The sequence below is a fragment of the Haemorhous mexicanus genome, chromosome 5, assembly GCF_027477595.1.
Source record: "Haemorhous mexicanus isolate bHaeMex1 chromosome 5, bHaeMex1.pri, whole genome shotgun sequence".
NCBI classification, from domain to species: Eukaryota; Metazoa; Chordata; class Aves; order Passeriformes; family Fringillidae; genus Haemorhous; species Haemorhous mexicanus.
In genome coordinates, this window is record NC_082345.1 from 18,918,927 (window position 1) to 18,943,380 (window position 24,454).

The 24,454-nt window shown below is 40.5% G+C and overlaps 1 protein-coding gene across 3 annotated transcripts in view; it reads right to left on the bottom strand.

The window, feature by feature from the left end:
• The window catches only part of LOC132327226 (fatty acyl-CoA reductase 1-like), a 124,757-nt gene that overhangs the window by 41,958 nt on the left and 58,345 nt on the right, over positions 1–24,454 (bottom strand). For all 3 annotated transcript variants that reach the window (XM_059846181.1, XM_059846180.1, XM_059846182.1), the window contains exon 2: positions 22,183–22,408. In XM_059846181.1, the coding sequence (XP_059702164.1) occupies positions 22,183–22,371 (189 nt within the window). In that variant the 5' untranslated portion in view covers positions 22,372–22,408. The remainder of the gene's footprint in view (positions 1–22,182; positions 22,409–24,454) is intronic.

The window sequence follows — 24,454 nt, forward strand, 5'->3', positions numbered from 1 at the left end:
CCCATAGGGTATGAAGATCAGTGATGTGCCACCATAAAAACAGCAGCTCAGGAGATCACCTCCAAGATTAAAGCCCGATTCCAGAAGGACACCAATCTACCTTCAGCATTGCAGACATGGAAATCTGTATTTCCTTGCATGCTGCTTAAAAGACCTTGCCAGTTTAGTTATGATTTTACCAGGACAGATTCAATTTCTGAAACATTATTGCTGGCTGTTTTGTACTTAAGGATAGCCCTTACCCCTGTAGTTTGATATCAGTTATTGTAGCTATGAATGGTTTATAGCATGTAAAGTCATTTAATGGACATTTTTACTGTAATGCCAAAGGGAAGGAGAATTTAAGTCTCAGACTGCTTAGTACTACTTTTACTAAACCCAAGTGAAACTCTGCCTTGTCTACTACATTTTTAGTAGCAGCAGCAGCAGAATATCCTGGACTACTGGTTAACATAAGAGGCTGCGAATTCTCTCCTACACTGCAGTCAGCTCTCAACTGAAAAGTTTGCCACAGTTAGGGACTTCTAAATAATCTCCTCTGAGCTGTGCTGGGTCTGCAGGCCTAGCAGACCTAAAATTGCATTTCAATCAACGTAGCAACCAAAGAAGTCCTGAAAAAATACTGCCATATAAGAAAGGGCCGCTCCACTGAACTACTTTAAGATGTCATGCTGGTTAAATTGAGATGCTAACTCCTAGCTGGTGGGATTGTTAAACACCCTGAAAATGAAACATAAGCATATCAAATGGCCGACAAGGAGCTCTTAAGAGATTACTCAGGACTGAGCAGTAGCCCACAGTTCTGGGTACTTCTTTTGAAGAGGAAAACCTGTTTCATGGGGAGAGACTTTAATCCACACACTCAGACATTGTTCAGTATTGGTCATGAAAGTCATTATCAGCACCAATAATTAAACCATGACCTTTAAGGGATAAGTATGTTTTTATCAACATTAATGGACTGAAATGAGCATAAGTGAAGAATTTGTCCAACTGTACATGTTGGTGGGGCTTCCATCCTTAATGGTTTCCACCTTCCAGCAGGCAGACACAAATGTGTGGATGCAAAGTTTCTCCTAGTGCAGAATCCTTTTTTTTTTTCATTCTGAGTTTTGAGTGTCTGGTTTTCTGGCCTCTTGTGCTCAGTTACAAATACATTAGCATTTGAAAAAGAAACAGCTTACAGAATCCCTTCCATAAGAGAGCTTTTAAAAAGCAATTTCTTTATCACCGAGAAATACTGCTGTCAAGCATCCAACAGGCAACCTTCATCATCATTCATTTTTGTGCTTGTATTATGGTCATTTTTCCTATTTCTGTTCATCAGCAAATCAGCTTGGTAGATTAATTCTTTTTTGAGAGTTGGTCTTAGTCACTGGAGTCTGTTCACCAAGAACCATCTGTTCCCCAAGATCTCCCTCCCACACACCATGGCAGAATTACGCCTACAACCAGTTTCTTCTATTAGGAAAGAAAAGACTGCAACAAGCTGGGTGACATGAGTCCCCAGGGAGACAACACACAAACTCGTAACTTTCTTCATTATTATTATTATTATTATTATAAAGCTATACCCTCTGCTCAAGGACTGACTCTGGAGGACAAATGAACCTGTGAAACTCACTTCCTCCCACTCTCTTGCTACAATACCAAAATGTCAAGACCTGTCCAAGAAGTGGGAATGGGGAAAGACTGGATCATGTTGTGGCAGCCCTTCTTGCCCCGCCAGAGCCTGGGCCCCAGTTTCATGGAGTATGTTTATGTGGGAGCTGGGGTGATGTTCCTCAAATTCTTTCCTCTGCCTCCAGCCTTTTCACAATCATGCAGAAGTCTCCTAATCTTTCTGACTCCAACTCATCCCATCTACCTTACCCAAGCAGGTGACTGGAAGAGTTTAATCAGATTAAACTGAACCAGCTAACACATCTATTATGAAGGAATCACCTCACATCAAATCCATGACATCTGCCAAATAACAGCAATGAAGAAGGAGCCCCATCCCAAGTGCAGGACACAGGCAGAAGCTGGACTGTAGCCTGTGCCAGGCATTCCAAGATCAGGATCAAGTGCACCCTTGGGTAGCTGTCACCTTTGCTTCTGTCACTCAAATTGCCAAATTGCAGTGGAGGAGAGAGCGAGTAAATGCATGCCTTGCCTTCCACAGGAAAGACTCTCTCCTGGGGAGGACTGAGAAAGGGAATTGCTGGTTTAAGGTTAAAGACAGCACTTCTCTTCCCTCGCACTGTTGTTTAGGTGCGATTTTCTGATTTTCCTTCAGTTCCTAAGGTGACCTGCTGAACCAACTCCCTGGAGGTGTGCTGCTGGCCTCAGAGAAAATCTCATATCTTAACAAAACATTAATCTTTTCAGAACAGAAATATCATTCCTTGCCACTTCCTCTTTTCAGTGCTGCAGCTCAGAAGTCCTGGCACCTTCCGGGTTTATGGGCTTGGCTGTGCCTTTGGATCTGGAATCCATCTATCCTTGCTGGCAGAATAAAAACTAATGAAAAGAAGGGAAAAGTATTGGTGAGTTAATTAAATGCAGCTCCTGTCAGAGGATGGGAGCACAAAAGCAGGTGTAGGCAGAGAAATTATTCAGGGGCACAAGAACAATCACACAGGAGCAAAGCAAAGATGTATTTGATTTGAGCCACCATATGACAAGAGCTACAAAAACTGTTTTGATGAAAGGCATAATTCAGCAAATTACATCCTCCCAGTCAGGTCTCATCGTGGTTTATAGAAGGAAGGGAGTGCTTTAAGTGTTTAATTTACAACATTATCTTATATATATGTGTATTAAAATATGTATTTTTAGCCATACAAATGCTCAGTACAGCTTAAAGCTTCATTTCATTGACTTCATTGCCTTTCCTGGTCACTGAGCTTATCTTACTTTGGGTTTATTTATTTTTAGCACAGATGTCTCACACTACTCTGGTTTCATGTTCTGCTGATTCTGCTGATGCCAGGGATTTGAACACCTATTAGTACCTGAACAATCTGCCAACAAGCAAAGAAAGCTGACTGCTTTCCTAGAGAGCACCCGCACTCCAAGGAATTCACTGCTTCCATGGGTGCACATGGAAAGCAAACTGACAAAGGATGGTCTCAAAGTTGTATCAAGTGACCAGGGAATGACACTGATTAAATGTCCTTTAACCACCAGATTAGATATTAGGCATAAGGGAGAGAAGGCTAACTAAAGGTCTCCAGACATGTATTTTGGAGCTCAAACATGTTTTTTTAATCAAATATTCCATTAATACCTACTACATAGTCTTCTTCATCAGTAAGTTCTTTATAAAGAAGAGCCACATAATTTTTCACAGGAAGAAAGAGACACATAGATTTGAAGTGACTTACCCAAGGCCACACAAGTAGAAGAATGTAGCTATTTTAAAGCCCTTTGGGAGGCAATATGCCTTCCTTAACCAAGTGCTTCTCTCCTGAGAGCTGCCTTTTGAGGGTCAAATAAACATCAACATTTTGGCACTAACTCAAAGCCTGATCTACGCTTAAAAAAAAAAAAAAAAAAAAAAAAAACCTAAACCACAAGTTTAGGCTCGGGAATATTACCTCTCTGTAACTGGACAATAAGAAATTTTGTGTAAGAAGGGCAAGACTCATTGGGATAAACAGTAGAAAACTCGGGTAACATGCTTGTGGAAAAATCTGCTCTTTTTAGTAGGTTCCATGTGCCCTCCTCTGACATTGTTCATTGCTTTTCAGTCCTGTGAGAGAGCACAGGCCGCCAGGGAGAAGCAAGGGAGAAGCACATGGGTGAGGCAGAGGAATGTCAGCCCCAGAAAGCACCCACCAGCCCTGGGAAAAGATGAAGTTAACTGGAGAATGCCTCTTGCCTCCAAGCAGGCTGGGAACACCACTCTTTCCAGCTCCAATCTTACTAAGAAAGGATACAAATAACTGCTCTGCTCTCCATGCCCTTCCTACCAACCATAAACTGCTTTTGACCAGTTCTTATCAGGGGCTAACATTTATCTGGAGTAAACTGCTCAGAGGTAGCAATCCTGATGTGTCCATGGAGTTAACAAGGATAGGAAACACAGAAATTGCCATGTGGTGATCTGGGGGTTTCATCTAAACCAAAGGAAAGCAGTAAAATCTGTCCTCAGAGTGCCACCATGATATTTTCTGAAAAATTCCTTCACCAGGATTTTTCTCCCGAGAAGCTGAGAAGCCTCAGAAAAATAAATGTAAACAATAATTATCTGATCGCCTGGACTGTGATTAGGAGAATTGTTTACCCAGCATGTGAATTGTTTTTATTAATGACCAATCCCAGTCCAGCTGTATCAGAACTCTGGTCAGTCACAGATTTTTATTATTCATTCTTGTTTTAGCCTTCTGATGTCTCCTCTCTCTTTCTTTAGTATAGTTTTAGTATATAATAATATAACGTAATGTAACATAATGTAATGTAACATAACATAATATAATATAATATATAATCTCAGCCTTCTGAGAACTTGGAGTCAATTCTCACTTCTCACCTCATCCTGGGGACCCTCACAATACCAAAACATCAGAGGACACATCTGAGAGGGACCAAGGAGTGAGTGATGTGTGACCAAAGCAGACACTGGTAAATGGAAAAAAATTGACAGAAAGCAACTAAGTAGAAAATCAAAGTAATCTTCTCTGCAATAAACAGATGAGCACAGAAGAAGCTGTATCAGCTCTTGTTTGATGCAGCACAGACCCCAAATCAGTGCTGGAATGGTACATGAAAAACACAGACAGAGTTATAGATCTCTAAAGCCCCTATTCCAGAGCTTTTCTTAGAGTCCATTTTGTGCAGACAGATGGGTAACACACAATTGGATGAAGTTAAATGTATACCACTGCTATAAACAGCAGCAAGGAGCAATGCCTCGGGATTGCTGGTGCTTGTTTTACCATGCTCACTTCGGCAGGAGGTTAATTTTTATCACAAATATAAGCAAGGCTTCAGTTTAGCCACATCTTTGGGCCTCTAGCACAAAAATGTTTGGTCTTACAAGAGTTGCTCAGCCATCCCCCGTTCTTATTCCAAATAAGCAATCCATCACATTCTCTAAAATCTGGATCCTCCCAAGAAAATTAACATTACATTTAATTTTGACAAATTACATACCAGTGCATTTCTTCTGCAACTGATTCTATCCAGCACAACGGGTAATTTCACAGCATGTATTTTTGTGTAAAAGTTGGGACTTCTACCTGAATTATTTGCTTTCTCCTACTCTTACTAGAGAAATGTTCACCTTTGAATCAAAACCAGTATACAGATCCACAGGAACACAGAAACATATCCCATGTGCACCTACTTCAGGTTATGCCCTGCTATTTAAAATACACAATGGCACACACAGAGAGTTAATATCACATACAACTGGCTTCTCAGTTAAATGGAAAATTTAACATGAGAGATTTTGGTTTTCAGCCTGGTTTCCTAGGAAACATTTCATCTACTGTTGGTGGAGGCTACAGGTTGACAGTCAAGTCCACAATTTCTTTTGTTCCCAGTCCATCAGTTTGATTTCTTTTGTCATCTGGTCTTCCCTACTGAAATACATCTTATACAGGGGAAAGGTTCCTAAATGCATGCAAAATAATCAGTATTTCCCAAACAGCCTCCCTAAAAGAGAGACACAAAGTGATTAAAGAAGAATAAATGATATGAAGTTATTTGAATTAATTTAAAATGTGATATCCAGATTTGTATATGTTGAGTCTGCACAATGTTGATAAATATCTGCTAGAGATAATCTACAATTTTACTATTTATCCCTAACAAACAGATGGGCTTCTGCACTGCCATTTACGAGAGCATAAACAGATTCTGAAAAAAAAAATGAAACAAGGAAGAATTTAGGAATATGTGCACTGGTTTTTAAGCAAATGTGCCGTTACTTATGTGAGATTTTATAACCCTTTAGAACACATGCATTTTCTAAAATTAAAGCATTACAGACAACTAGGGCTGCAGAAAATCTATCCCCAGTGACACTGCTCTTTGAAGACAAGAGACAAAACACACTGGAGTATGTACAGGAGAGAAAACAGGTCCCAACCCCACAGACAGGCACTGACCTGGGCATGGTGCATTAGTCTGGAAAGTTCCTGGCTTTGTTTCTCACGAAAAAAAGTGATTGCCCCAAAGAAATAGAAGGCAGCTGGATATTTTCAAGCATGCAGAAATGAAGCCTTACTTGCAGTGCTTAATGAAATTATGCTGACTCAACGATGTATCACTGCTTCTGTTGTCACTCACATTTCTGCTCGCTCTTTGTGTCTTGGCAGGGAAAAATATGGACAACTGTAGTGCTTCCCTTCTTCTTCCCTGGTGGAAGGAGATTGAATCCCTCCCCTCTTCCCAGGACATTCACATGAGCTCAGGACTGCAGTATTTTTGCAGCTCCTCTACCTGTTCCAAACCCACTGTAGTGGGAGAAGGCTGGTATGGCTCTTTTTAAGGATGCTATTAATAACATCCTTCAGACACCAGAGAAAATTCCTAGGAGCTATTTCCTTTATGCCCATGGAATGCCCAGTCTCCTTCCTCAGCTGTTTTCATCATAAAAAATGGGCATACAAGCAGATATTGTTTTTATGGAGGTTTTTTGTTTAACAGACAACATTTCCAGTGTCTTTCCATCATACTTAAAGCGACTCCTTCAGCTCATGAACCCAGAAATCATTAAGGCAGAGAGGAGAGATTAAAGACTGTGCTTTATGTTAGTAACTGGTGATGACCGAGGCCTAATAACTTCAAAACTGGAGCAAGACCTGCCCTTGTGAAATGGCCTCCTTGATTCCCACAGAGCAACACTTACTCCATGAATTCTTCCTTTAGACATCCATAATTTAGGACTACAAGGATAAAGGTGAAACTTTTCCAATCATGTCATTGAAACAGGAATGCCAGAACACCATAAGGGCTCACCTTTCTCTCCTCAGCTAAACTACCTGAAGATAATACATCATTATGAAAAAACTGTGGGTAGCACAAGAGAAGTACAATTTTTTGGTACTAATCAACACTGAAATTGTTGGAGAAATAAAAAGCCGTCATTTCACTTAAAGCCTGCAGCAAAATTCCCCTAGTTGATAGTGAACATTGCAAAGGTTAATTTATTTTATGCATATCCATTCTCAGCACGACACACCTTCTGTCCAAGGATGTGAACATATTTGCAGTGTACCTCAGGAGATGGAGTATGTCCATCAACAAATTCCACTGTTTATTTATGGTTAATATTTTATAGCAATAAACATTACATACATTCCTATTTGATTAGGTAACAATCTGAGGCCAACACCTTCCCTTTTGAGGCTCCCAGTAAAACGATAACCTTTGAAACACATCAGCTGCCTGATGTAAAAACTGAGAACTGTCTCCATCAAACAACTCAATAACTGATCAATATCTTTATGACTACGACTTCTCATCATGGAGACACATGGAGATATCCCCACTAAGCCACTTCAGTAAGATACAACCAGATGTGGGGTTAGCTCAGCATGTCAAGACACTGATTTGGGGAAGTTCTGTTGGGAAGTCTTCCCAGCTGGACAAATCCCAAACCACAGAGCATTTTCCTGGTTGGTATCCATGGGCTGCATGGCTAATATTCCTGCAGTGCACTTCAGCTATGAAAAGAAAAGGAGAATAAATAGTTAATCCCAGTTGGGAAAAGGACAGACACTCAGGAAAAAGAGGCTTGTATTATGCTGAGAGGCAGCAAAGATATACAGAGCGGTATGGAATAAAAAACTTTGCTTCCTAAAGGGAGATGGCCTTTAAGATCACCTGGTTTAGTGAAAGGCATCTCAGCATGGCAGAGGGTTGGAATGAGATGAGCTTGAAGGCTCTTCCAAACCAAACCATCCCATGATGTGAAGATGGGACTGAGCAGATCATGGCTCAAGGATCTGCAGATCATTTAACAGATATGAGCAGTAGAGCTGCACATTGGATTTGGGGCAGAGCCGACTTGGAAAAGATGCAGCTACAATTGCTGCTGATTGGGCAATGTTCTGACCAAAATCTTCCCTGGAGATTTCTGGGGTTAGTGGAAAGTGGGGAAATGGGCCACTAGGTCCCAAGGCAGCAAATCCTGTCTGTCAGAAAGAAACAGAAGAATTTCCATTTCCAAATGGAAGACAGAGGAAGGGCAGAAAGAATGATCATCTTCCAAGCTTCAAAAGGAAGGGCGGAAGGGCAGAATTTTGGAAGGATGACAAAATTTTTTACTGCTTCCATGCCCTATGGAAGCTCAAGGCCTCCATGCTGCTAAGGATGGTTACCATCCTCTCACTCAAGGTACTGTGCACATAAAAAATCTGATAGGGAAGAATCTAATTACCATTCCCTAAAGGCTCAAAGACTCTCCATTGATATAACTCCATCAAAATCATACAGGCACTACATTAACAATTCTGAATTGCAGCAAACTTGATTTATTCTGTATTCGTTTCCTGTTCAGGCTGCAGTACAGAATCCTGATGCCCTTTGGACATCCCAACAGAACCCAGCCTATTGTCTTTGATCAGTCTGTATTTCTTCTCACCATGAAACAGAAACAATCAAAATCAGTACTCAGGATTTGTGGAGACAACAATCTTTTAAAGGATAAGGTTAAATGGGTTAAAAATATTAGAACGAGACTCATAGCTACATGCAACAATGAATTTTTAGCACATATAAGCGTTCACATACAAGAATCCCCCCAAATTCCATGCCTTGATCTCTTGTGCATTCTTTCTTAGTGTAAATCCTTTAAAAAGATTAGATTTAAAGAAGTATGTATTGGATGCTAGGAAGAGATGCTAAAGCAATATTTTGGCAGGTGTTCATGAAGTGATTAAAATCTTCTATTTATTCTACACAGATATAAAAATGATGGTAATTTATTAATTTATTTTGCTAATTGATATGAAATAGTAAGGACTAAAATTTTAAATTGGTGGAAAGACAGAAATCAGAATCTGATTGTCCTTTCTTCATTGGACAAAGCAAGAGCCCCATGCAGAGAAAATCCCATCCTTGAGGAACCTGTACAGTGACAACATGAAGGAGATGGATGAATCTAAAAGGATGGAGAAGAAAAAGTCTTATCTCTCAGTCTTTTGAGCAAGTCTGTATTTTCCCTGCTTATCTTTCTGCATAACTCCCAGTGATGTTATACCTCCTGCTCCAAATTCTTACCTACAATTCTTACCTGTAGGTTTCGTTTGCAAGCTACTTCTACATTTCAACACACTTATTATGACATTAATAGTTTTGTGTATATTTATTTATTCTTCTCTGCCCTTTCTGGAAAATAAAACCAAACAAACAAACCCATACCCGCTAAAACAAACCAGCCAAACAAAATGCCCTGAACAAACCAACCAAACAAAAAACCCCAAACCTATCTCAGCCTTTCTACTACCTTGACACCTACAAAATAGCAAACTCTATTTTCACAGAGGGAACCTTTGGATGTCTCAGAGAAGGCATGTTTAGGCCTTACCTCTCAAAAAGATGCATCACTTTCCCAATACCACATATGTGGAGAGACTGTGACATGGGAAGTAGTCAAGTAACAATGACATTTTATAAGAAGAAGTTACAAGCCCCACCTCCATGTTCTTAAAAAATTGGGTAACTTGGATAGTGTACCTGGAAAGCTGAGTTGCACCTTGGGCATGAAGTTTGGTAGAGAAATCAGCTAGCAAGAGCATATTTGAACAAGCAGTCACATGAATGAGCTCCCAAACACATCTCTGGCAGCACAATGTGGAATTCTGTGGCTGTGTTAGAACTTCTACCCACAGCATGGGAATAGATTTCACAGCTTAGTATTCTAGCTAGGGAAGACGAACCCTGCTCTTACAGGTTTTCGGATTAAAAAAAATCAGGACTCATGAGACAGAAGTTCCTTGCTTGCTTTCTGCTGATACAGGTCAAATAAACCTTGCTCCAGGAAAATGCCTAAGTAGGTATTTTATTTAAAACACATTTGTTGAAATGGGAACTCACTGCAAATTTTGTAGGAGCTTCTGACACACTTCATCTGTAAGCTGCACATCTGGTTTATTCCACATTAAAAGAGGGAAAACAATTTTCATTTATTTAACAGAAGGGGTAACTGAATAATCTAGATATTTAAACAGTTGTCCTGAAGGAAGAATATAAAGTTTTGATGTATCTCATATCTTCTCGAGACCTTTTTCAGCTTTTTCATGGGCCTCCTTTAGGCACTGGAAGGGCTATGTCCTTCTTAACCTGCCCCCTGGGTGGTTGAAATCCCTCATGAAGACTAGGGACTGTGAACATGAATATTAAGTGCTGTTAATGGCACTGCCTCTGTTTTAATCCCTTTGCTGTCAGCCACTCACTTGCTTCACTATCTCCAAGTGCAGTAATTCCTGTGACTTAAAACACCCCGCCAGGACATGCTGAAGCAGCTGGAAGAACTTATCTCACTAAGGTTTGTTTAGGGAGTGATCTCTGGAACACAGAAACTTCCTTGTAATGAACACAGCCCAGCAGAGGCAGAACAGTAAAAGCCAAAGGATGTATAAAAAGACTAAGAAAGCTACCAGCACTCAGGAGCTCAGAGATCCAGATCCTGTTTCCCTTCTCTAGCTTCCTAAGTTAGATATGACTTCTGACAGCACTGCCAGTTACCAGCAGAGCCTGTGGCATAAAGAATGCACTACAACCTGGAGATTTTTTTCCTTTTTTAAGGTACTAGACAAAGTAAGTTCCCAGACAAATTCTTAGGGAATTCTGCTTATAAGTGACCTCCAGGCAAAGCATGAACCATTAAACCCTTGCAGTCTGAATGTCCAGCCAGGTTTCTTTTCCCCACCTTGACTGTAACATCCTTATATCTGATGGAGACAATGCTGAAAGCTTTGCCATTGACCAGGTAAATGATGCCCATGGCTTTCCCTTCATGAACAGATTCAGTCATTTCAGTCATTTCATACCAGGACCGACTGGTCCAGCTAAGTGTACCAAGGGTAAATCATAAAATCATGGAAGGGTTTAGGCTGGAAGTGACTTTAAAGATCAGGGATCCAGGGGCAGCCACAGCTTCTCTGAACTTTCTGTGCCAGGGGCACATTACCCTAAAAGGGAAGAATTTCTTTCCAATATCCAATCTAAACCTATTCTGTTGCAGTTTGAAACCATTCCCCCTTGTCCTGTCACTCCAGGTCCTTGGCAATAGAGTCCCTCCATCTTTCTTGCAGGCTCCCTTCAGGTACTAGAAGGCTGTAATTAGGTCACCTCTTTTCCAAATCTATGCTGACCTTCAAGTCATCTTCGTTTCCTTCATGTACCCAGAAAGGTGTAAAGAAAATTCACAACATGATTTCCTTTTTCAGGGACAAGAGTGAAGCTGCCTGGTCTGCAGCTACCTGAACTGACCATCTTGCCCCTTCTGACAAAAAGTGAAGCATTTGCCCTTTTTTTTTTTCCAGCCATTAGTGTTCTCTAGAATGTAGAAATCCTAAAGGTATTGGAATACATAGTTCTTCATGCTCTCTTTACCCCCCTGGCAAAGAAATTTCCTGCAAAACATATCCACACACATAGTTCTCGTCAAGTCAGCTTCCTAGAGATCAAAGCAAGGGCAGCAGCTTGGGAACTGCCCACATCCAAGGAGGAGTCAACCATCAGGGAGACAGCGTGCCTCTAGGCATGGATACAGAACAGTAAGGAGCACATCAGCTTTCTGAACAGGTTATTCCTTTCTGCAAGCAACCTCCCCAAGCAGAAATCTAGCGATTAAAATGTTTTTCCCTCCTCCACCACTGAGAATTTTGTCACGCTTTGTATGGAAATGCCCTTCCCACTGCTGAAATTATCCGTGGGTGGATACTTCAGGTGCTTAATTCCTTGGGTGTGGGCACACATACAATGCTAGAAGCAGCACAATTGTATTCACTTGGTCTTCTGAAACATGAGCTTATCACTTGAAGAATGATAAACCCCTTTCTTACCCTCCTGTGTCCCTACTGATGCATTCTCACAGACTGCTTTATACCTGAAGATCTTGAATAATGAGTGAGGTACTTCTAAAAAAGGTTTAAAGAGGTCAGACTGAGAGCTGTTACAGAAAGTATCATGAAACTTTTGAGTGGAGGTGTAATTACCCATACTTACAGTGTGTGTGTCTTAGCAGATTTTGATACATCTTTAATAAATAAAATATTAATATAAACTTCAGACAAGTACAGAGCTCTTGGGACACCCTAACTTTTCAAGATGTATTCATTAAAAAAAAAGAGAATCTAAATAACTTATTCTTGCTTCATCCAAAGGGGAAATTTTCAATGTCGTGGAAAAAACTGGCCACTGACTAGAAATTTTTACTGTAATTTAGAGCTCTAGTTCTGCAATTATAAAAATAAAAAACTGAAGTAGTTAAAAAAGTAAATTTTTACTTTAGAAGAGTATTTTGGGGTTTGGGGATTTCTTCCCCCTCTTTTTAGGGCCCTGGGGTTACAGCTCTACCAAAGCAGTCAAGGTAATTCAAGAAAAAAGTCCATTTTGCTTGCCCTTACCCATATTTTCTTTGCCAGAAAAACATATGGGAGGCATTTTTTTCCCCTCCCAACTAGGAAGGTACTGACTGCTCATTGTAAACATTTTATTATACAGATGAAGTACTCATAGTATTATACACAATTGTAATCCCAGTAATGCCCAGCTTGGAGCCAGATCCAGGCTCCTGTTTTGCTGAGCTCAGCAGTAGATTGAAGGCTTGAAAACACATTTTAGTGTTTGGCAGATACAAAACCAACGTAACAGACCCTTGTTCCTAAACTAAGCTATGAAATCCCACTTTTAGGATGAGATGGCAACACAAGGAGACAACTGGCAGAATAGACAAGAAAGATGAGAAGACGACACAAAAGAATGGAGATCAAAAGTACACACAGATTTAGTATCAAAGGTTTGTTCGGTTTTTAAACAACCCACAGTCAGTGCTTGCTTTTGTTATTCATATTTGCCATTTCTACTGCATCAGTGCCCAGAAGTCCCATCCAGACATCCCACGCACAGTCCCTGCTTTTAAATCTTGATGCAATCAGACACTGACTATCCCAAAGTTTCATGTATGAGGAGATAACTCTAAGTTTTCTCTCTCATCTAAATCATATAAATAATAAGCCACAACACTTGGCAAAACTCACCCAATTCAGATTGTAATAACACAAGGCAAGTTTCTATTAACTCTTCAGTGGCACCCACTTCAACACAATCCCCTTGAATTTAGGATAAGCACAAGACTGATGCACCACTAAAGACACACCGACCTTCTTCAAAGAAAATAAGTGAAAGCTTATAGTAACTGAACATATGTAGGGTCAAAAACCTGTCTAGTAATAATTTTCAACAGAGTGAATAAAGCATGCCTCGATTTTAAAAATATTTAGCTAGACTAGTAACCCTTTCCCTTCACCAACTCAAAATCAAACACAACTCAGGCCAGAGCAGCAGGCTCTGGACAACCACCTCCACAGTCCAGAGTGCAGCAGTGAATCATCCCTGTTCCCAGAATTAATAGGGTTTCCCTTTGCAGAGTCAGACCAGCTCATTCTGGGAGTCTGGCTGCAGTCAGTTTGTGCTGTTTACAGTCACACCATCATTCACATTCAACTACAAATGGAAGAGCTGTTTCGTTTCAAGAAGCAAAATTAATTTACAACACTAATAATACTCTCACTACCAGCCACCTTAAAAGAAAACAAAAGGCCTAATACAAACCTCCAGAAAATTACCAAAGCCCAGTTTTCAGGCTTGGGTTCCTTGGCACAATTCAGACATTTTGATTTATGCATGCAAGGATGCGAGTCAGAACCTCAGAGTTTTTTAAAGCAATCTCCCTAATATATTTGGCAGGTCTTATGGCTCTGGTAAATGTAATAAAAACAGTAGGTTGGATTTGTCAGAGTAAACTGCAGTCAAAGGTGACCTCCAGACAACTTTTAAGCTATGTGTTCCTCTGGAAGACGGATTTTAGGATCAATTGTGGGACATCCAGAACATCAAAAGCTCTGGATTGTGAGTATCAAGATGCACCCCTGTGTCACAAACAAGAGCTCTCTCGGAGGCCCAAACAATCAGAGTACTCCCCTCACTTCTCCCCAGTATTTCAACAACTTGTTTATCAGTGCACTGGCCAGGGATCAGGTTTTGAAAGGGAAGTAAAAACAGGAGTTTAAAGATTCTGCCCCACTCTCTTTAGGATTTCTTCTTAAACTGCTATGTTTTGTTGACAACAAAATTTATTTCTTTGCAGGGTGTCTCACTCAACCCACTACATAGCGTCTTCTGAAAAAACTGGTCCTAGGTTTCATTATTCAGTCACAGTCTGCTGCTACAGAAGAAAAAAATACTGGTAAGGAAAGCCAGAATACAATTTAGGAAAACAGAACAGCTTTCTTAAAAAAAAATTATGGAAGAAACAGCTGAGGATAGAATGGAATAAAATCAGACACAAAGGATAAAATTTAAGTTAATTTGAGTTAACTTTACATTGTGAAGAGCCAGTTCTGCTCTTTGGGTGCTGACTGATGGCTCCATTGCCAACCCACTCCTGAAGAAGATGAGCCTGTGTTCTTAGCTATGATTTTCAGGCCCTCAGAAGGTGTCTGAGGTCAGATGCCCTCATTTAGCTCCTATGCCAAGCAGAGAACCCACGTCGACAGATGAGCTGCAGTACACGAGCAGATTCGCTGGTGCCCACAGTGGTTCTGAAGTGCAACAGTCCAAAAAAGAATTTGTGTGAACTCGCCCACATCAAGAGCCAAGTCTCAGCCTCCAGCAAAATGACAAACATTGTTTAAAAACATGTTTGCTGAAGGCCTTGCTGGTGAACGGGTCACTTGGCAAAACTGTGAACATAAGGCATGCTGTGCAGCTGCCTAAAAGCTCAGCTCTCCTGTGTGCCTGAGCAAAATCAGGATCCAGGAGAAATCAGCAGCTTACAAAGGATGCCCAACAGGACCTCTCTAATGATGTTGCTCCGTGGCCTTGCTGCCAGCAAAAGCTGCTGGGAAACTGCTCTTATTTCTGCTACTGATGTAAAACTCTCAAGCCTGCAAAGGAGAGCTTTTCTCTTCAATACTCTTCGCTCTTTTCCCTTCCTCTTTGAAAATGCCAAGCTGAACTCCTCCATCCCTCTCAGCACACTCCCCCACTTTCTTGACTTTTTCCTTTAGGCTATGTGGACAGCAATAGTGGTGATGCTAGAAGTTTTCTCCTGACAAGGACACTTGGAAAGATGATTGGCTAAAAGTAAATTTTGTGCATTAGAGAATCTAAAGCTTCCCTTTAGTCATATGAAAAAAATTCTAACATTAGGATACTACTTCCATCTCCAACTTGACACACAGGGCTGAGTTCAGAGGCAGTCACACGGGAAAAGAGGTGGATGAGAGCAGTACCAATAAAGGCGGATGGTCAGCACTACCAATAAAACAATTACTTCTTGGGCTTAGTAGCTTGCAAACCCAGAAACTGTCTAGCTTGCTTATGCTCCAAGGCTAGAAGCAGACAGTATTGGTTTCTCAGATTTAGAAGAATGATGAACTTCAGTATCAAACACTTTTCCCTGTGTTTAAGATGCTATCATCTGAAGTTGAGATACTGGCAGGGAAATCAAACTCATATATGTAATTATCCAGAACAAAAAGAAAATCACCAGAATGACACAGAATTAAAAGGATGGCTTGTAAACTACTTATGTGGGCCCATCACCTCTTTGAAATCTACCTTTCAGGAGACATTCAACCAAAGCTAAATGAAGTTACCAAGAGAAATTCCACTGATTCCAGGAACTGGGCCTTGGCTGCAAACCTGAAAATACACAGGCAGAAATGCAAATTCAAGTAATGTTATGAAAATCCTTTAAAGCTGTGACTCAACTGCAATGTAGTTTGCTAACTTCCTTACGAGAGTCCCTCTTTCTTCTGTATGACGCCCTTGTACATTGAAGAAAAATTATTGCAAAGTTACAGGCTGTGTCTCAAAATATCACTGCTTATGGAGCACCTAAAATGCATTTCATTTTACAGATGGCAGGAAATGCAGCTTAACTGCAACCTCTACACTGTTTCTGGCAAGAGAAAATCTTATTGTTGATAGTACTGCATGCTCATTTGCTTCAAGGGCTGAACTTGTATTTTGTCATTTATGAGCTGGTGGAATCTTCACTGCAGAATCTTCACTAACACACAAATCCCTTGGGATACCCACCACTAAATAAAACAAAAATAGCTAGCTTGAAAGACAGTGCCCTTATGCATATGTGTGCATTTGTGTCTATATAAATGTGTAGGTGTTAACTGGGCTGCAGAGCACAGTGCTTTTGTGCTGGCTGCATAAAAGCTTGTCTGTAACATTTCTTGGACCATATGAGTCTCTGACCATAAGAGTTGTCAGACAGCAGCATACTATTAACCACCGTATCTTTACAGATTTAGCAGAATAACTGAATATTAATATTTAAACATATGCATGTCTCTTGTCAGATATGTTATGTGAAACTGAGAAAATTCTCCTTTCTTTTCAGCTTTTTTTAAAGTTTACTGCATGAGCATCACATGTGTCAGCATACAGTCGGCTAGGGATTTTTCTGGAATGCTTCTATTTGAGGCTCTGTATTCTCTTCTGGAGGTGTTGCTGTTTAGATCACCATCTACTTGACATCACAAAGTGATTTTAAGGGGAAAAAAACCCAGACAAACAAAAATCCCCTTCTGAAATCTGACTGATTCATCATGATGCCAGTCCAGGCCACAAAAAAGCTGCATGAAACCAAGTAAAGATAAAAGTGAGGGGCAGCTTGTACAGATTGCTCTGCAGGTGGTGGGTATGTGTGCAGAATGACATGAAGACAGAAACCATTAACCCCCTTGCTTTTACAGCTGAGCAAGCAGGCACAGAGAAAGCTGAGCTGTACAAAATGATCTTGCTTTACCCTTCATACAAGGCACATTTTCTGTACGCACACCTTGTGAGAATCAAGACTCTGCTGAGCTGGCAGCTGCTGCCAGGCAGGTGACCCCTGGTTGATGTTGGACTACCCTGATTCATGCTGGGTTTCTCTTTCCAGGGGAATTGACGTGTCAGGTTTTGACACCAAAACATTTTTCTTCACAGAATGATGAACACACTTGAAATTAATTGAGAAGCATTTTTGCTCTTAATGAATTACTAATTTCAGAATAATCCACCTAATTCCTACAATTTCATATCATACTGTGCTCTTGTTTTTCATTTAGAATCTTATGTCGTTGAAACATTCTTAATTCCTTGGTGATTTACTGTGTATCTTTGTACAACTGGAGGAAACTGAAAACTGCAGTCTGTTTTAAAAGAATTGACTTTACTACTGTGAATACCTGCAAGAACAGAAGGACTGAAGACAGTTTGCAAAGATGGAGCATTACACTGTGACCTCTCCTTGACAGCAATAAAACAGGTTTGAATTCTGTACTATCTGGCAGAGCTTGTGACCTGGAGACAAATGGCATTCCCAAGGCTTGCCTGGGTTTCACCAGCATTGTTTCTTTTAATAAAAGACAATGTATGACACCATTAGGTCATAATCCTTTCTAGAGCTTCCAGTACTCCAAGTTCTGTTTTTAAGGGGCCAGATCAGAGGAACCATGCTGATAACACCCCAGAACTGCATCTCTAAGTGATCAGAGACTGATGTTTTAGGGAGAGAGTCATGCGGGAGTACAAGGAGAAGCTATGCAATATAAGGGGGACAGCTTCTTGCAGAGATGCCTTTGGGAAGAGCACAAGTCTTAAGAGGAGTGGCTTAGAGAGCTGGGTTTGTTTAGCCTGGAAAAAAGAAGGCTCAGGGGGCACCTCATGGCTCTCTACAACTACCTGAAAGGAGGTTTTAACAAAGTAGTGGCCAGTCTTTTCTCCCAGGTAATAAGTGATAGAATGAAAGGCAACGGTCTCGAGTTGTATCAGGGAAGGGTTAGATTGGATATCAGGAAAAAATTTTTCACCAAAGGGTTATCAAGCATTGAAACAGGCTGGGAGTGGTTAAGTCACCATTCCTATAGGGATTTAAAAGATGTGAAGATGTGATGCTTAGAAGTATTGTTTAGTGGTGGACTTGGCAGTTCTGGGTTAACAGCTAGGCTGATGGTAAGAGTTTTTTTGCCAAGATAACTAACTGATTCTATATGACTCTATGATTCTACAACTCATTGGTTCTGCAAACACTCAAAGATAAAAAAAAATATTATTTCAGTCCTGGCCTTGAACACTTCAACGGATAGGGCGTGTACAGAATCAGAGAATCAGTTAGGTTGGAAAAGATCTCTGAGATCACTGAGTCCAGCCTATGACCTAGCACCACCGTGTTCCATCAACTTAAAAACTTCACTAACCTGATCCAAGTACAAGTCCCTCTACAGTGGTCACAGCAAATTTCAGGGATGCCGTTCCAGATGGAGTGACACTGCACCGGTTTGGAATGGAGTGCCTTTATTGTTTATGGTGATGAGTGAGGGGGTGAAGTCATAGGAAGTAGGGAAAGATATTTCTGGAATGATCTGCTGAAATTTACAGGGTCTTGCTGGATATTTACTGATAAACACAGCACATTTCACAAGGAAATACTGAATAGACAAAGGTCTCTGAGAGCATTGCCCATCTCAATGTGCAGCTCCAGACAAAGCTTTACAGGGAAGAGAAGGTCTGTCTGTAGCATCCACTTTAACTAGAAGGGTTGACTGTGGCTGGACAACGGGAAAAAGCAGCAGCATTTTACAGTCACACCCAATTCCCATTTTCAGCAGCCTCATTCACAGCCTCCCCATTTTCTCTCTGAATTATCAGAGACATTAATAAGAGCCTTTTCCACTCCCTACTTTGTCTGATCTTTCTAATTAGGAATACTGAACAAATATATCTGAGAAACAGCCTGGCAGCAGCAAGCACCCTTGGCTCACTGCATGCAGGGCATGGAAAATGTTCTGCTCTCCCAGGGACAACGGGAAAGCTACAATCAGTGACTCAGCATTAGCCCAGTAACTTCTCTCCAGGGAATCCAAGACAACCCCTTCACGCATTCCTGCCTATTTCTGTGCACAGAGGGATCAGACAGCAAAAAATGCTCCTTGAAGCAATTCCCTACCTCTGATAAAGACATCTCTCCCATCAACTAACAATTACACAGCCCTGTCAACCTTTGCCTGACGATCCACATCTCTGGCCACATCCAGGCAGCAGCCCATACTAAAATCCGGGGCTTTTTGTGGAACAGCTGTGTTCTGTGCAAGACAGACATGGCATTTCATTAAGCTTGATTCCCTTAGGGACTTGCTGCTGAAAAACAGAACATCTCCTTTCATAAACAGGCAAGGACACCATGCTTGTTTTGGATTTGATGGTGAGATAATTGAGTATCTGTTCATTATACATTGACTATTAATGCACTAATGCACCTGCATGTAAAACTAATTTTACTAAGGAAAGCAGCCTTATATTAAATTTCAATGTCTATTCAGCTACAGAATGCAGTCAAAGAATTCTGATGCCCAAACTATTTTCTGTATTTTACTTTCCATGTTAGATTCAGAAGTTGAAAAATTCTAAGTAACCAACTGCTGAAAAGCACAAACTAAGTTATTTTGCCCGATCACACTGTAACACCCTTTTGTAACCCACAGCTTCTCTTCTATTTAACAGGAGTCATCTTCCAGCAGATTTACATGTACACACTGTGAAGAAGACAGGACAAAAATGTGACACCTCAGTGTTCTAACCACTGTAGATGTAATAATAAAACCCACACAAATTTCACAGAGATATATGAAAAGGGATCAAAATTCTAGGCAAGTTCTTTCAAAATATTTTTAAGTACTACCAAAAATCAGGCATCCCCAGAGGACATTTCCTGAAGAACTTAAACATTATGCAACTAATTTTAACCAATCTGCTTCACTCTGATCTTACTTCATCCCAAATACCCATTTTATCTCTTTGCTTAGAATATTTAGAAGTTGGCAACCTGTATTTCTCTCTTCATTTGGTTCTTGGAATGCTTACTTTCCGGATGTGCAAACAAGAAAATCCAGAAGCCAATACTTAGTCAAAGCTAAATGTACAAGAAGGAGTTACTTGCAAAAGGAATGTGTCATGGGGCAGTAGAGAAGAAATAAAGTATGCTCTCCTAAACTCAAATACAAATACTATTCTGCATTAAATCAGTAGTTTGTGGGGAAAAGGAGTAATTATTCACTAGAGTTTAGAAATTATAAAGGTACACGTAAATAGCACACATAAATAAAGAGAAAGGGTTTTATTCTGAAGCTTCCTGTACTTAGTCCAATAGATCTCATCAGAGATCATAACAGAAATTTCACATGCAAATGTCGTCTGAAAACTTGGAACAAAGTTTTGCTGCATTTTTATTTGTTATAAACCTCAGGGATTTCCTGAACTGGAGCATGCAAACCAGAACAGTAAAAGAAAGGGCAGTCTCTAGATTGTGAGCAACTAGAAAAGACCTGCAAAAACATTAAGAATAATACTTCCTGCCGTCTTTGTTTGTCATTAAATTAACATCTAGTGGAATTAACAGTTTCATTTTTAGAAAAAAAAAATCTCCAAGGGTGTCAACATTTGTACATGACAAACACCTTTGAGGAGCAGGGTTTCTGCCTTAGGCAAGGGTTTTTAAAATGTAATTAAAAAGTAATTTTAAAATGATCAGCATCAGAAAGACACCTTCTTCCTAAGAGTACCTGGATGACTTGTGAAAGCTTTTTTTCTTCCCAAGGCTGCAGCAGCCTAACTCAAAGCTCTTTTCTTCATTTGAAACACACTGGAGCAGGCTGCCAAAGGTTCAAGCAGAGGTTATCATGTCCTGTTTGCTGTTGGCAAGTCTAAAACTGCTGAAACATGCTAGGAAGAAAAATAGGTACATCTAATACAGCTGCAACAATAAAACAGCTACTAGGGAACCCCACCTAGAGCTAATAATACCTCCAAGTTCTGCTGCCCATCTGAAAAGATAAGCCAGCAGCATTTATACATAAAATGCAAATAGCCCTTACAGAAGTCTTGATAAATACCTAGGTTTATAATTTCCTCAAGTGTTTTAAAACACAAAAGGCAAAACCACACCACACTTGGGATTTTTTCACATCATCCATTGTGATGAAAGCTGGGGGTGGACTTGGCAGTGTGAGGTTAAGGGTTGGACTCAAAGACCTTGAGGATCTTTTCCAACCTAAATCATTCTATGACAGACTTGCAAAAAGCAACTAATGTGACTGCTTCCTTTTACATTACACACAAATTTTCCTGAATATGAAAACAATCTACCCTCTGTTAAAAACACACCAAAAACCAAACTAACTCTGTTCTTGGAAATACGTAAGGTTTTCCTAGCCTAATGCCTCAAAACATTAAAAGGAAAAAACATGTCTTCTGCCAGACCTACTTGGCTCAAAGTCACTTATTTTACTTCTAACTTCTGCAGAAGGAAAAGGATTCTTCCAGTCAAGACTTGTTCAAACATTTACACCAATACTCCATAAAGATATGCTGACATTTCTCAGGTTAATTCCTAGTAATTCCTTGCCTGCTAGGGCCGGATCTGTCCCTTCCTCTCATTTCACATCAGCTATGTACAAATTCACACCAGCATTAGGCATGAGCTTGAACTCTGGCATTTATCATAGCTGGAGGAGTTCTGAGCAAGTTCACAACCTCACCACTGGCTTAAGATCCAGAGGATCTTGAGAGCCTCAGGCCAAGTCAGTGTCTCCTTACAAATGTTTACATTAAATACAGCAAAGGGCTTTGACATCCTTCTTGTCACTATAGATTTTTTCACTGGGATGGCAAACTAAACAGGATCAAGACACACAGGTGGAGGCCACACAAAACAGGAAATAAAAAGATTACATTGTTACAGTGTAAAATGCTGTGGCAGCCATCAAAATCAGACATATACAGGTTTATTCATGTACAATTCTTTTGGCTGTCTGTTTTAAACACAGGAAAAATACACAACTGTTACAGCAGAAGTCAGCATTTTGCTCCTCATGAACTGAGTAAAACAGAAGCCCTTTGCTTCACCCAGCTAAATGGATTTCAGATTAGATTCCAGAATAAACCATATGAACTTACCTTACATTTCAACATGTTGGCCACTCTCTCTTGCATTGACTGTCCAGCCTTTGGCCTGACAAGAATATAAACTGCTTTTACTTCAGGGCTGGAGCGCAAAAGTTTTTCCACCAGTACTTTGCCCATGAAACCTGTAGCTCCTGTGATAAGTACGGTCTTCCCATTGTAGTAAGCTGAGACTGAAGACATGGCGCTTTCTTGTTCTGCCCCTTCCCGCAGCAGGTACCTGAGAAAATGCAGAAATAAAGCTTTGAAGGCTTTTGGGATTACCTTTTCAGTCACCTAGGTAAACTCAAATTAGTTTGGTCAGTGGCAATTTTAAAAACAATTTTTTAAAAAAAGGCTTTATTGTGAAAATAAACTACAAAAATCTGAGAAGCTTCAAAAAATCAAGCTCAGCCTTATCCTCTACGTGACACCACAGCTGCACACAGAGGTCAAACACAGCTCGTGCTGTCCAAGGCTTCCAGCAGGAGATGCTCACTGCAGTGCTGAATAGTGTTTATCTGCTACTGTGAAGTAGCAGCCATGAAGATACCCAGCTTTTCCTACAAGACAAAGGAGGGAGAAATTCCCTCACAAACACTGCTGTGTTTTCCACTTCAATTCTACTGTGCCTACAGCATTCCTTATCAGCCATCACTTATCAACACGCTCAGTCTTTTCCTGTTGCCTTGGCTTGGAATAACACCATGAAGAAGCTTGTCTTCATGGAAGACAGTGCAGTGACACTGCCCTGCACAACTGCAATACCATGTGCAGGTCACAACCCTTCATGAGCTGTTAAGGCCAGAATTCATCCCAGTTCACTCTAAGGAGTGTAGACATGATAGGCTTCCCTTTGGAGATCCACCGATGTGGACCAGGCTCCCACATGACACGTCCCAGTTAAATGTTTTAATAAGATGCAATGGTTTCAGGCGTGAATGTTCCCAGCCATCCTGATTCAAACTCTTAAGTTGATTAGATGCAAACAAAGCTGGACTGAATCCTCTTAGAAAAGCCCTTCTTCCCCTATTAGCCTAATAGAGGCAAACCAGCCATCTTTGAAGTGGGGCAGACCACAGCAAGCACAAAACACACACTGAAAGGAAAAGGCTCATGAAAAATACCAGTAAATGTTTTGAAAAAAGCCTACTGAATTTGAAACAAAAAGAAACAAGAATAGTAGAATGCTGCCAATCATGTATTCAAGAACCAGAACAATGATCTTCAAGTATCCCAGAAAAACTCCTCTAGCAGAAACTCCAGAGACACAAACTAGGGAGTCAAGCCAAACAAAATATTACTTTTCTTTCCCAGTGTTGCCCGGGACCACGGCACTCAGCATCAAACAAGTAAAAATCCCCAAATTTCTTTATCCATGAGAAATCATCAGGTGTAGAATCCAGTTTAGAAAGTGGGTCAAGCAGAATAACCTCTCAGGGACATTATTTTACAAACTAATAGCTGTGGGTATTCTGGCTCAGTGAATTTGATTATTAGCCTACTTTCAGATGTTGTCAAGATTATAACTTAGATGAATACTGAAGGCTCATATAGGCCTATTAAAAAACTGTCCTTATTAAAGAGCTGGCCACCTGGGAAGTTAAATCAACAGGTTAAAACTATTGGATAATTGACTTATAACAAAATGTCATGTCTTGTTCCGGTTCAGAAAAACTGACTCATACTGGAAGACAAGAACTTGCAGGGCCTGGGAGCATGTGAAAAATGCATAGGGCCAGAAGAAGGTTGTAGTTTAGCCAGATGAAAGCAAAAGATCTCAGAAACTTGGCATGACACATGGCCTGCAATGTAGAAAAACGAAGGAGAGAAGTCCTTAGTCACTAGAGGCCAAACCAATCCCAGTGAACAACAGGAAACAAAAAGATAAAATATAAGGACCACTTCCAGCTACGAATTGAATTGGTAGCCAGAAGATCATATCTGCACAAAAAATGGAACAATTATAAAGTACTTAACACCACAAACATGGAGGTTACCAGAGGAGTTACTCTCCTTCCCAAACTTCAGAAGTAGAGGGTATTTGCAATCTCCATCACTAAGTACTACTGCTTTGCCTTAAGAGTTGTAGACTGTGGGAACCCAGGAAATTCCTCTAGCTGCCCTGGAGGGCTCGAGACCCGGCCCAGGGGGCTCAGAGACCTTGGCACAGAGCCCAAGACCCCCGTGCCTTTGATTTAGCCCTTGGAAAAAACAATTACCAACCTTTATATGAAGGATTACAAGCCACAACAGATAAAGTAGAATGATAGTGAATTTATCACAG